At 43.0% G+C, this 12,487-nt stretch overlaps 1 protein-coding gene and 1 long non-coding RNA gene across 3 annotated transcripts in view; one reads left to right on the top strand and one right to left on the bottom strand.

Annotated features, from left to right (window-relative positions):
• Nucleotides 1-1,211: 1,211 nt before the first annotated feature.
• Nucleotides 1,212-12,487, bottom strand: part of LOC103281588 (uncharacterized) — a 29,366-nt gene continuing 18,090 nt past the window's right edge. Inside the window, exons 5-9 of one of the 2 annotated variants that reach the window (XM_062969125.1) lie at nucleotides 10,412-10,444; nucleotides 10,207-10,354; nucleotides 9,050-9,250; nucleotides 6,161-6,366; nucleotides 1,212-1,452 (exon numbers count right to left, since the gene is read on the bottom strand). In XM_062969125.1, coding sequence (XP_062825195.1) covers nucleotides 1,426-1,452; nucleotides 6,161-6,366; nucleotides 9,050-9,250; nucleotides 10,207-10,354; nucleotides 10,412-10,444 — 615 coding nt within the window. In that variant the 3' untranslated portion in view covers nucleotides 1,212-1,425. Of the gene's footprint in view, nucleotides 1,453-6,160; nucleotides 6,367-9,049; nucleotides 9,251-10,206; nucleotides 10,445-12,487 lie in introns of both variants that reach the window. The other variant, XM_062969117.1, reaches the window with a different exon arrangement.
• On the top strand, nucleotides 3,205-6,944 carry LOC134295714 (uncharacterized). Its single transcript, XR_010002347.1, has 2 exons — nucleotides 3,205-4,334; nucleotides 6,092-6,944. It is a non-coding gene; the product is annotated as an uncharacterized LOC134295714 (long non-coding RNA).

Here is a 12,487-nt window from a genome sequence, read left to right as displayed (position 1 = left end):
AACAAATCACTCTGACCAAGAGGTCATGAGTTCGAGGCCAGCTCAGAGCCTGCGTTTGTCTGTCTTTGTTCTATGTTAAGGCATTGAATGAATAAATAAATAGAGCTGACAGACGAAGTTCACTCCATCTTGCCGACTCGAACTGGCAGCCTTTAGGTCAGCGATTCAGCCGGCACAAGGTTTAACCCATTGCTCCACTACAAATCCTAAGTGTCATGGAATCATATAAGAAAGGACCCTACTGGACTCCAATTGACGCAGCATGGAGTCACATTCGCTGTTTTAGCTGCTGCATCACGCTGTTGTCTCATGTTAAACTTGCTCTAGGATCCTTTTGACCTATTCTGTTGTCAAGCCAGGTGTCGCACATCCCTGCCCAATGAAGAAACTCAAGAGGATTGTGTGCTGCAAATCCTAGTCGTGTCTGACTCTGGGGGTTTGTGCTCACCTCCATTTCTAAGTCGAAGAACCAGCGTTGTCCGTAGATGCCTCCTAGGTCATGTGGCCAGCATGACTACATGGAGCACCATTACCTTCTCACGGAGCAGTACCTATTGATCTACTCACATTTGCATGTTTTCAAACTGTTTGTTAGAAGCTGGGGCTAACAGCAGGAGCTCACCCAACTCCCTGGATTTGAGCCGCCGACCTTTCATTAAGTTCAGAAGCTCAGCGTTTTAACCCGCTGCGCCATCAAGGGCTCAGATGGTGACTGCAACTCCTCAAATATACACCAGACCCTTGGTCTCCCCAATCCATGAATGCTCAAATTCCATTATACTATGTTAACAAAATTTGAAAAAAAATCTGTTCCTGGTTTGAAAGTGTTATTTCCTGTTTGATTTGTGCAGTCCTTACTTTGAAACTTCATTTTTTTGGCTGCCACAAACTAATGTTGAATTGCTTGAGACTGGATGAAATCTTCATTGGGAAAATATTGCAAAATGTGCTATAGCAGGATGTCCCTCCCGCAAAGGCAAGGTTTTTTGCAGTTTAATAAACCTGTTTTTATGATGGAACCAATTAGGAAACAACATTTATAACCCAGGAACAAAAAAAACATAGTGTTACATACGATATAATGGTGTTACATAGTGCTATATACCATACAATGGTGCAGCAAAATGTATATGAAAAGGCAAAAATAAAAGTTTGCTTTGTGTCTGGAACATTGCAAGCCACCGACGGTTGTATCTGCAGATAGAAAAAGACCAATTCTAATCATTTTAATGTAATAATATCACAATCATCCTTCTACTTGACAGCCCGCCTTTCTCTCAATCATGAGACTCCTAAGTGGTTAGCAGCACATTTAAAGCTCTACGGATCCTGAGATTCGGATGAAGCGTGGAAGCCCTCGTGATCCATGCTGCCCACGTGGCCAGGTGTTGCGCCAGGTGTTGTCCACAAAGCACTTGCTCTCCTTCAATAGCAACAGCCCTGTGATTTCATCTGAAAGGAGAAACACAGCATCAGCCATGGAGGGGTTGCAGGGAAAACATTTTTCTGAAGATTTCCATTTTGGTGGCAAAACTTATCTAAGCTTTTTTAAACACACTGCACCCAACAGGTGTGTTGGGCTTATCGGATCTCTTTTGCTACTTGCACAAGCTCATGAAGAGATCCTGGAGGCCGTTTGCTATTCAAACTGCCTATTGTTCATAGAATCCTAGAGTTGGAAGGGATCCCCAAAGGCCACCCAGTCCAACCCCCTTTCTGTCAGCGAGCAGGACACAATTAAAGCCTTCTCAACAGATGGCAGATCTACGCATGTATCGAACCGTGGAGACACCTTCGCAACCCCTCTGCAAAAACTTGGATTTATATAATAATAATAATAATAATACCAATAATAATATCAACTTTTTAAGAATTTCTAAAATTGGGGAGATAGGACGGGTTACAAATAATGTTTTAATAATAATAATACAAAAATACATCACACAGTCCTAGACACTTGGGAAGTGTTCGACTTGTGATTTTGTGATACGAAATCCAGCATATCTATCTTGTTTGCTGTGTCATACAATGTTGTTGTGTCAATAATACTGTAATAATAATAAATATAATAATAAATGTATTAGATATACAGTAGAGTCTCACTTATCCAACGTAAACGGGCCGGCAGAACGTTGGATAAGCGAATATGTTGGATAATAAGGAGAGATTAAGGAGAAGCCTATTAAACATCAAATTAGGTTATGATTTTACAAATTAAGCACCAAAACATCATGTTATACAACAAATTTGACAGAAAACAACAGAAAACATAGTTCAATATGCAGTAATACTATGTAGTAATTACTGTATTTACGAATTTAGCACCAAAATATCACGATGTATTGAAAACATTGACTACAAAAATGTGTTGGATAATCCAGAACGTTGGATAAGCGAGTGTTGGATAAGTGAGACTCTACTGTAATACTGTATTTATATACTGCCCTATCTCTCCAAGGGGACTCAAGGTGGATCACAGTACACATACACAGCAAATATTCAATGCCATTTGGACAGAACAGGACAGACAGAAAGGAGGTATGTGTTAATGTGGGATTTGTGTATTGATAGTGTTTAAATGCAATTTGTGCCATGCTTGTATTACAACTGATTGCATCATCCAGAATGTACCAGAATGTGGAAAGAGTTAATTGCCAAGAAGCTATGATGACCTTGATGTGTGGCTGGAACTAGGGAGTATCCAGACACAAGTGTTTGTGCATAAGGATTGCATCAGTTCAGTTGAGTTGAGTTGAGTTGAGTTGAGTTCTGTCTGCCTAGAGTTCGAGTCAAGTTCTGTTGGAGAACAGAGCAGTCCTGTGTTCGTCTGTCATCTGCAAGTCTGTTTGTGTTGATTACTGCTGCATACAGTAAAACTTTGCAAATAGTTTTACCAACGTCTCTGAGTGTCTCTTCGTTCTGCGCTCCACTGCTTCCAACTTTCAGAAATATGCATACATCTAATACATTTAATAATAATAATAATAATATCAGTAAAACATTATTTATAACCCGCCCTATCTCCCCAATTTTAGGAATTCTTAAAAGGTTTTGACAAATATGTTTCTGTTGTGTGTTTTCCGGGCTGTATGGCCATGTTCCAGAAGCATTCTCTCCTGACGTTTCACCCACATCTATGGCAGGCATCCTCAGAGGCAACCTCTGAGGGTGCCTGCCATAGATGTGGGCAAAAGGTCAGGAGAGAATACTTCTGGAACATGGCCATACAGCCCGGAAAACACACAACAACACTGTGATTCCAGACATGAAAGCCTTCAACGACAACAATCTCACTGAATGCCTCATATTAACCAATAGAACTTCTATTTAGGGCCGGGCTTTAGCACAGCAGGTTAACCACCAGCTGCAGTAAATCTTGCCAGTCAAAAGGTTGGCAGTTCAAAGCATGGGTCCGGGTGAATTCCTGACCTTTAGCCCAGCTTTCGAACACCTAGCGATTTGAAAGCAAAATGTGAGTAGATTAATAGGTACTGCTTTAAAAAACAGAGGTATTTTAAAGGCACCCAGAAAAAAAATGCTGGCGGTTCATCAAAAAGGAGGAAGTTTACGAACAGGGAGATGGAGCAACGGCACACACATCCCCCCGTGGCCGGAACTGAGCACAAGCCTCCAAGATGCTGAAGATTGGAAAAGCCTATATATACGTCTATTCTGTGTACAATTGTCTGTGTATAACAGCATTAAATGTATGTGTGTGTTTGTATATATATATGTTCTGTGATCCACCCTGAGTCCCCTTCAGAGTGAGAAGGGCGGAATATAAATACTGTAAATAAAATACATACATAAATAATTTTAGGAATCTCTGTGTTGTCGAAGGCTTTCATGGCCGGGATCACAGGGTTGTTGTATGTTTTCCGGGCATATTCTCTCCTGGAACATGGCCATGCAGCCCGGAAAACATTCAACAACCCTTAAGGATCTCTTCCCAGCCCAGCATGGAGACTGACTTACAAGAAGTCTCAGTCAGTCCTCCTGTTTGCAGGTTCAACCATTCATTCGAACTCTGGCTGGCAGCTGCGATGGAGGGACACATCTCTTCCTCTTCTGATTGGGCCTTTCTGATGCTGAACAGCATTCTGGAAAATGTAGTTTAGGGCAAGGCCTTTTGCATTCTCTGCCATAGGGCTCCACACCTTCCCAAACTACATTTCCCAGAGTTCTGCGCTCTCTCTGTCTCTTTCCCAGCAAACTCTGCTTTCTCCCTGCTGCTTTCCTCTCCTTGTGGCAAGAGGCTATTCATTTAAAAAGGAAAATAAAGCTGGCTTTGGGAGGCTTCTGAGGTTTACAAAATTCAAACGAAAAAGTATCGGGTAAGTTTCGATTTTTACGTTTTTAATGCGAGCCATGCCCGCGTGTCTGATATCGTGTCATAAGTACGAATTTAACTAATTTGATCCGACTTAAGATGACTAACACAAAAAAATTGCACACCCCTTCTGGAGGTGAGAAGGAAGAGAGGAATATATATATATATAATAAAAATAAAAGACAAGACCTCATGAAGATACCAGGAAGTAAAAAAAAATTCTCTATTATCTCTATTTTTATTCTTTTCCCTTTACTTTACCTTTCTATTTAATTTAACATTAAATCCTGATAAGTACACTATTTATGTAAACAGTCTCTTAGTGAGAATTAGAGTTATTGACTTACTCTACAGTACAATATTAACTTTGTAAATACTAAATACTATTTTATGTGTCTATACAGTAGAGTCTCGCTTATCCAACATAAACGGGCCGGCAGAATGTTGGATAAGTGAATATATTGGATAATAAGGAGAGATTAAGGAAAAGCCTATTAAACATTAAATTAGGTTATGATTTTACAAATTAAGCACCAAAACATTATGTTATACAACAGATTTGACAGAAAAAGTAGTTCAATACACAGTAATGCTATGTAGTAATTACTGTATTTACGAATTTAGCACCAAAATATCACGATGTATTGAAAACATTGACTACAAAAATACGTTGGATAATCCAGAATGTTGGATAAGTGAGACTATACTGTATATATAAAAGGATAAAGTTGTTTGCATAGTGACTATAACAAAACTAAACGTCCCAGAAATGCAAAACTTGGCAACACAACGCAAAAGCCTTGCCTCCCGGTTATAACAACACAACCACACCACAAAACCACAATCCGGACCCACAAAACTCACAACAACACATCATGACTATAACAACACAACTAATCGCCCCAGAAATACAAAACTTGGCAACACAATGCAAAAGCCTTACCTCCCAGTTGTAACAACACAACCACACCACAAAATCACAATCCGGACCCACAAAACTCACAACAACGTATCGTGACTATAACAACACAACTAAACGCCCCAGAAATACGAAACTTGGCAACACAATGCAAAAGCCTTCCCTCCCAGTTGTAACAACACAACCACACCACAAAACCACAATCCGGACCCACAAAAGTCACAGTAATAATAAATACCTACACAGGCAAAACAAAAAAAAGACTATTGTACCACAATAAAAATATAAACCGCACTCAGCAGAATCAGAAATCACGATTAACAACAACCCAAAGACAAAAGGGATCTCAAGCAATTATCAATCAACACAAAAATTGAAGAAGGTAACAGACTTTAAATACTACTACTAATGTGAGTATAAAGAAGGTCACAGCATAAATACAACCTAATGTAGACTGACAAACACCACCAGACTAAGCCATAGCAACGTGTGGCCGGGCACAGCTAGTATATAATGGTTACTTAGGATTTCTTTGCTATTCTATCATTTCTTTTTCTTATCTTATTCATATCTATAAATCTATATATATTTTATCAAGGCAATGAAAAATCTTAATAAAGAATATGAAAAAAATTACACACCCCTTCTAGATGTGTAGTTCTTTGAATATAACCATTTAGAACTTCTTGACGCTTGACCCTGCTCCTGAATTGCTGACGCTCAATGGTGCTACTGCTGGCACTAGAAGCTTCCGATCTGCTGGACCGCTGCTAATGCTGTTTGTTGGTGATTTACTTATTTCCCTTTTTGGAGATTATTCCCAACACCAGCCTCTCTTTTAGAACCTCCAGGGAAGGAGACGCTGCCAAAGGGAAATGTTCAGGAGCACCCGGTATCGTGGGTCCACTCACCATTTTGCGGCGCTCTTCTAGGACTTGGGCCACAATGGCCACAGCCTCCTTGTTTGTCTGGCAGCAGTAGAAGCCATCTTCAAGCGTGTAGCGAGCGTGTACAGTGCACTCCACGGCCCGGTGTTGCGCCTGCCTCGTGGTGTCCACAAAAGAGGTGCTCTCCTTCGGTTTGTGGTGCAGCATCACCAAGATCGCCTCCGGCTCACCTGGAACGAGAAACACGACAGAAGCCGTGGAGAAACTGGCAGGAAAACAGCTTCCCAGTCTCTGTTTCAGACCTCCAGGGAAGGAGATTCCACTAGACACTAAGATTCAGGCAGAATCTCTTTTTGTTGGAAAAATGTCATCCTGTACTGCTTAAGTCTCTATGGTTAGATAGGAAGCCTAGTGTTAGGGACACCTTCCCCAGTTCCATGCATGCTCTGGTTAGGCTTTACTATTGTTTCCTCCCTCATGTCCTATTTAGGTCAACCCCACCCTTTGATGCTTTAGAAATGTGATCTCTCCTAGGGCTTTGACGTAACTTCCCAATTTGGCCTTTGGAATGTTTAGGGCCCTAGAGAAAAAGCGACCCACGAGGCTTGGTCGCCATTCCATCTTCCTGCTTTGTTCCAGAGAGGACGCATTTTGTCCCCTCTTCTAGTCAAGATGTAGCTATCTAGACCTTTGTTATTTTAATCCGTCTATGTGTATTAGATCAGGATAGATTAGTTATTTAGCTACAAACCTTTTCTATCCATCAATGGATTTCTTTTTACCTCAATAAATGCTTTTAAACTTTAAAGTTAACTTTGCATTCCTTTGCCGTCCTGAATACACAAAGGCTTTCAAGACTCACACCACGTAAGTCTCACTCCTGCATTTTACTCTGCTATTTTAATGGGAATTTATCTTATAAAGGGGGTGATTTGAGCTTAGCAGCTCATCAATTCCCAACACTTTTCATGTTGCCTGAACCGCGGCTCTTGCTTACCTTCTTGTGATGAATAAAAGATGTATGATATGGTGTGAATGAAATTGTGTGAAAGGTGTATGGCTGGGGTCTATCTATATATATAACTAGCTGTGCCCGGCCACGCATTGCTGTGGCGTTGTCTGGTGGTGTTGGTGAGAAATTGTTGAGGTAGTGGTGGTATTGAATGTCAGTTGTATGGTTGTCTTTATGTTTATTATGCTCACTGAAGTAGATTATATGGCAGTGTGGAGTCAAGTTCAAAGCAGATAATATAAGATTCTAATGGGTTATATAGCTGTGTGGAAGGGCCTTGAGTCTACACTGCCATATAATCCAGTTAAAATCTGATAATCTGTGGAAGAGGCCTAAGTGAGGCCTAACTGTGCCTGTCTCCTGGACTGAGTAGGTTGCTAGGAGACCAAGTGGGCGGAGCTTAGCCTTCAAACTAGCAGCAATTGGATAAGAACTATTATTCCTCTCCCTGTAATTAGGACTTTATTTTTCTTTTCTTTTTGTTGTATCAACCTAGAGCCGTGGATGATGGGTTGTATTGTCAAATTTTGAGGCTGGGGGGCCTGTTGTTTTGTTGTTTTGTCCGCTGCCCTGATGCCATCACTCTTTTATATATATAGAAAATGTAATGTGCGTTTTTCCCATAAACAACAAAACCACTGAATCAAATCACACCAAATTTGGTCACAAAAGACATAGTCATCCAATCTACGTCTTTCAATCAAAATAAACCTAGAAAAATAAAGTCCAAGTTACAGAGGATGAGGAAGAGCCATTCTCCCCCTGGCTGCCATTCAGAAGGGTAGGTCCCGCCCCTTTTGGGCCCCACCCACCTTTGTGTCATAGCAACCCCCTCAGCGGACAGGCAGGGTTCACTCTGAACAACATTCTGAAAACTGGGGAATTCCAGACAGGAAACAACCTGGGCCAGCTAACACCTTCCAACAAAATATTCCCCCAGGGAGGAAGCAGCCAGACTGTGAAGCTGAAAGCCACTACATGCTAATTGCAGCATTCATACTTGCCTCCAACAAACAAAAAAAGGGAACAACCAGAAATATTGTATATTCACAGGCTTTAGGAAGTATCATATGCTAACGACTGCCAATTTTTCAGTACTTTATTTCCCATACCACCACACTTCGCCACAGCGACGCGTGGCCAGGCACAGCTAGTTTATCCTAAAGATGCTGTCCTGAGAAATGAATCCTGGAAAACTACAAAAGAAGAATTCATGAACTGTAATTAAAAGTTGCTGAACTGCTGATAACCAGAGATAAATGATTAACTCTGTGATGAAAATAACATGTTTACATTACCAGAGACGCAGACTCTGTCAACACAATGGCTCCTTATACACATAATAAAAAGTGAAAATCAGTATGTGTGTATGTGGCAAAGGTGTCTATTTACACAGACAGCCTCCGGACTCCACAAACGGCTTTAATCCAGAGTGCTGAGGAGCCACCAAAGCCCTCCTCCCAAGGACATTGCAGGTTACAGTGGGCCACATCCCACTGTTCCTTACTCTTTCCATTGGTGTGGAATTTGCATGACCCCGTCCACTGCCTCTCCCTTAACCCTTCCCTACTCTTTTCTGTGACACACAGCAACTGAACATACTAGAGAGAGAGGTCTGGGGAGAATTCACCATGATTTATAGGAGCTGTAGGGACTGGGATGTATAGTTCACCTGCAGTCTAAGAACTCTCAATCCCACCAACAATGGACCTGGAGCTAACTTGGCACACGTAAGAGCTTCCATTTATCATCCACAATCCCCAACAATCTCCAACTCTCCTTCGCTGCCATCCCAATGCCGATGCACGTAGCAACAGAGGAGATGCGAGAGTGCTAGCTAGGCATGGAATAACTTCCAAGAAAAGGAGAAGTATGGTTAGCCATGGCAGGTCTGGACTTACAGTGGAGACCCTCGAGAGCGTTGGCCATGTCGATGTCCACCGAGGAGGTCACGGGGCAGAAGACCAGCAGGAAGTGGCCACAGTCCTCTCGGTACCTCTCTGGCTTGAGACGGATTTTGTCAAGGCGGTGAGAGACCCTCCATAAGAACTGGCCTTCACAGTTTTCAGTCCGCCCGGTGACAAGAACCTGGATGGGGAAGCCTGGAGGAGGGAAGCGAACGTGAGGGATGGATCACAGAACAGCACCAACAGCAAGCCCACCCTGGTCTCACCTGGAAGGAGAAACACGGTGTAATGAAGTGTGAATTTTTAGTTTGCAGATGTCATGTTTAATTGTGTATTGTGTTTTAAAAGGGTCAATATTTCAGTTATTGTATCTCTGCACTCAAGAGTTGGTTGCCATGGAGAAATGGGCGGAGCCAACTGCCGTTTTGGTGGAGAAGTGCAGGTTTGAAAAAAAAAGCAGTTAGTCTGTGCCCTGATGAGGTACAGGGAAGACTGATCCTCAGGTGAAGGGATCAGGGAGGCTCAATTGCTTATTTTGAGTCAGTTTAAAATAAGTTTGGTGACTTATTTTAAGGTAGTCTGTCTCCTGATAAGGAACAGATAATCTGTGCCTGTAATTCACAGGGTGACTGTGGTTTAAAAGCAGTAGAGAAAGAAGTGACATTTTAGGAAGTTTGAATCACCTCATTCTAGCTTTGCAACTGTTAACTAAAGTGCCTCTAAAGAGAAAAGTTACTGTAACTACTAAGCTTTGTGCCTGAATAAACGTGTTATTGTTCTTCAAACATCTCAGCTTCTGTCACATATATTACCATCAATAGTAAACAAGAAAAAGAAAAAAAAAAGAAAATTCAAAAAGGTCTCCTCTCTGAGTAGCTAGTGGCTACATCTTCCCATAGTGGTGGCAAGCATTGATAATCCCCTTTACATCTGGTGGCCACAGTATAAAGACTTTACTAATTGGTGGCAGCGTTTAAATAAAAAAAAGTCGCTTCTGGTGTGAGAGAATTGGCTGTCTACAAAGACGTTGCTCAGGGGACACCCAGATGTGTTATCATCCTGCTGGGAGGCTTCTCTTCATACGAAGAACTGTTTCCCACATCCTCCCTGGCCTTGTTCTCCTTCAGCCCTTCCGGTGCTATTTCACCCACCTTTCTTGCAACATGAAAACCACCCTCTTTGCTTCCTTGGCTCCCAGCTTTCATCCCTTTGGCCTCTTCTGTCCTCCGGAAGCTTCTGCTTCAGCCGCCAACGCTCCGATCTGTGGATCTCTGCCTGCTGGGAGGCCGAGTCTGGCGGGTTGCCTCTCGGACGCTCGATTCCTTGCATCGTCGCCGGTCGGGCCTGGGGAAATGGCTTGGCCGCAGGGTCCGAGGACCCTTTCTCCATCTGCAAAGGAGGAAAGGTCTGTAGGCTTCCAAGCAACACAAGCCCAGAGGGGATTACTCCGGAGCAGGAGGTGGCATGGGCAGTGTTGTTGCATGAGAAAACCAGCCCTGGGTCCTTGGGATGTCTAGTTTACCTAGGCCAGGTCCCCACTCACTGAAGTCTCCTTTTTCTCTCTCTTTTTTCTTCCTCCTTCCCTTCCTTTGTTTCTCCTTTCCTCTTTCTTTTCCTTCCTTTCCCTTTTTCTTCCTTCCTCATTCTTTTGTCCTTTCCTCCTTTTCTTCCACTCTGCTTGCCTTCCTTCCCCTTTTTACTCTGGGAAGCTTGGCTTGATAAAGATACTTTGGAAAACTATGTCTCTCATGTATATAATTTACCCCAAACACTCCATATTTTTCCTATGTGTTTCTATTTTGCCTATATGTTGTGTTAACCTAATGTTTTATGCTCCTGAGATCCCCATTCCCCGTGTTCCTGAACCCAAAGATGTCTTGCATCCCACACAATTGCATAGGCTGGAGAAATGAAACTAAGCTGGGAACTTCCTCATCAAGGTCCCAGTTTCACCTATATTTTTGGACTTTACCTGGACATTGCAACACAATACTTCTATTCAGGCGGGGGAAATCACCTCTCCCTGCTCTTGGGGAAGAACCAATTTCACCATCCTGCACCTTTGATGAACGGGACCTCTCGCATCAGAAGGAATCAGCATTTCTACAGCCAAAACCCATCCTCTGTCATTTTTGCATGATTGTATTAATATATGATGTTTTGTTTCTCTCGGGTCTGGAATCGCCAGCAAGCCCTATTAATGGGCCATGTCATGTTCCTCTCATAAGACAATCACATTCCTGGGTAGGTGCCCTCAATCACTTTGTTATTTTTCCTGTTCAGTAAAAGGAACTCCATTCATTGACACTTAGTCATCCCTTGTCCCAGCCCACGCTGGCCAGTGAGCCAAGCCCCTCTGTGACTGGTCAGAATTAGAGGCTTGGCAGCAGTCTATGTATAAAAAGGGCTGTGAAACTGTATTCTGTATGCTATCTACTTTGTGAATGAATCACTAGCTAACATCTTGTCTGCAGATAATAAAATCGTCCTTGACTGAAAATCACCTTCTCTCCTTGCTTGCTGGCTAATTCCAATTGGGCCTGATCTGTATCCCTCATAGCAGGGACTCACTCACAATGGACAGCTCAGGCTGATCCCTTGCCTGGGTTTCTGCCAACAGGCTTCTCCCTGGTCTCACTGCCAGGGGTGGCCTCCTCAAATGGGGCCAACAGTGTCTTCAGGGAGACAGCAGGTTCCCAAGATAGAAACTGCAGCTGGAAACTGCTCTATCTGTCATGGAGCCCTGGGATGGGTAGTGTGATGGGGAAACTGGAATTTAGCAAGAGATGGGACTCTAAACCACTGCTTCATAAACGGTGGGTCCCGTTTCCAAATGTTATAACCCTGAAAAAGTTGGCAACAAGAAAGGTCTCCTGAAGATCACTTAGGACCTCATCCCACAAAGCGGGGAAAGTGGGGAAAGTGTCTTATTTGCGTGGCGTTTCACGGAGAATTTACTCACTCCCGTCACATAGGATCCCCACCGCCCATTTGTAGCTTAAACTATCCACTTAATTTTCCATCACATGGGCTGGCAATCTCTCCTCCCATTTCAAGTCGACAACATAAATGCGACCCTCACCTCCTCCAAGGTGAACTAAACCACCTAAACTGGGCTCTACAGGCCAATGGAGACTCCACCACAGACATCAGAAGAGCTGCAAGGCCAAGAACAAGCCACGAGAGTCAAGACAAAGATCCACCCAGAGGAAAGGTGTTCTTACTAAACATCAAGGGAACTACTGACCGCACAGGCAAACTGATGAAGCAGCACAACCTACTATCTACAGACCCACAAAGAAAACCCAACAAAGGCTATAGTCAGCGAAGGACAAGAGGGATCCTCTCTCCTCTGCAGGAGTTTACCGGATACCCTGCAGGTGTGGACAAGGCTACAGAGGGACCTCCAAACGCAGCATTGCCCAGACACGA

The sequence above is a fragment of the Anolis carolinensis genome, chromosome 1, assembly GCF_035594765.1.
Source record: "Anolis carolinensis isolate JA03-04 chromosome 1, rAnoCar3.1.pri, whole genome shotgun sequence".
NCBI classification, from domain to species: domain Eukaryota; kingdom Metazoa; phylum Chordata; class Lepidosauria; order Squamata; family Dactyloidae; genus Anolis; species Anolis carolinensis.
Note: the sequence above shows the minus strand (reverse complement) of the source record. Positions and strands in the feature narration are given on the sequence as shown.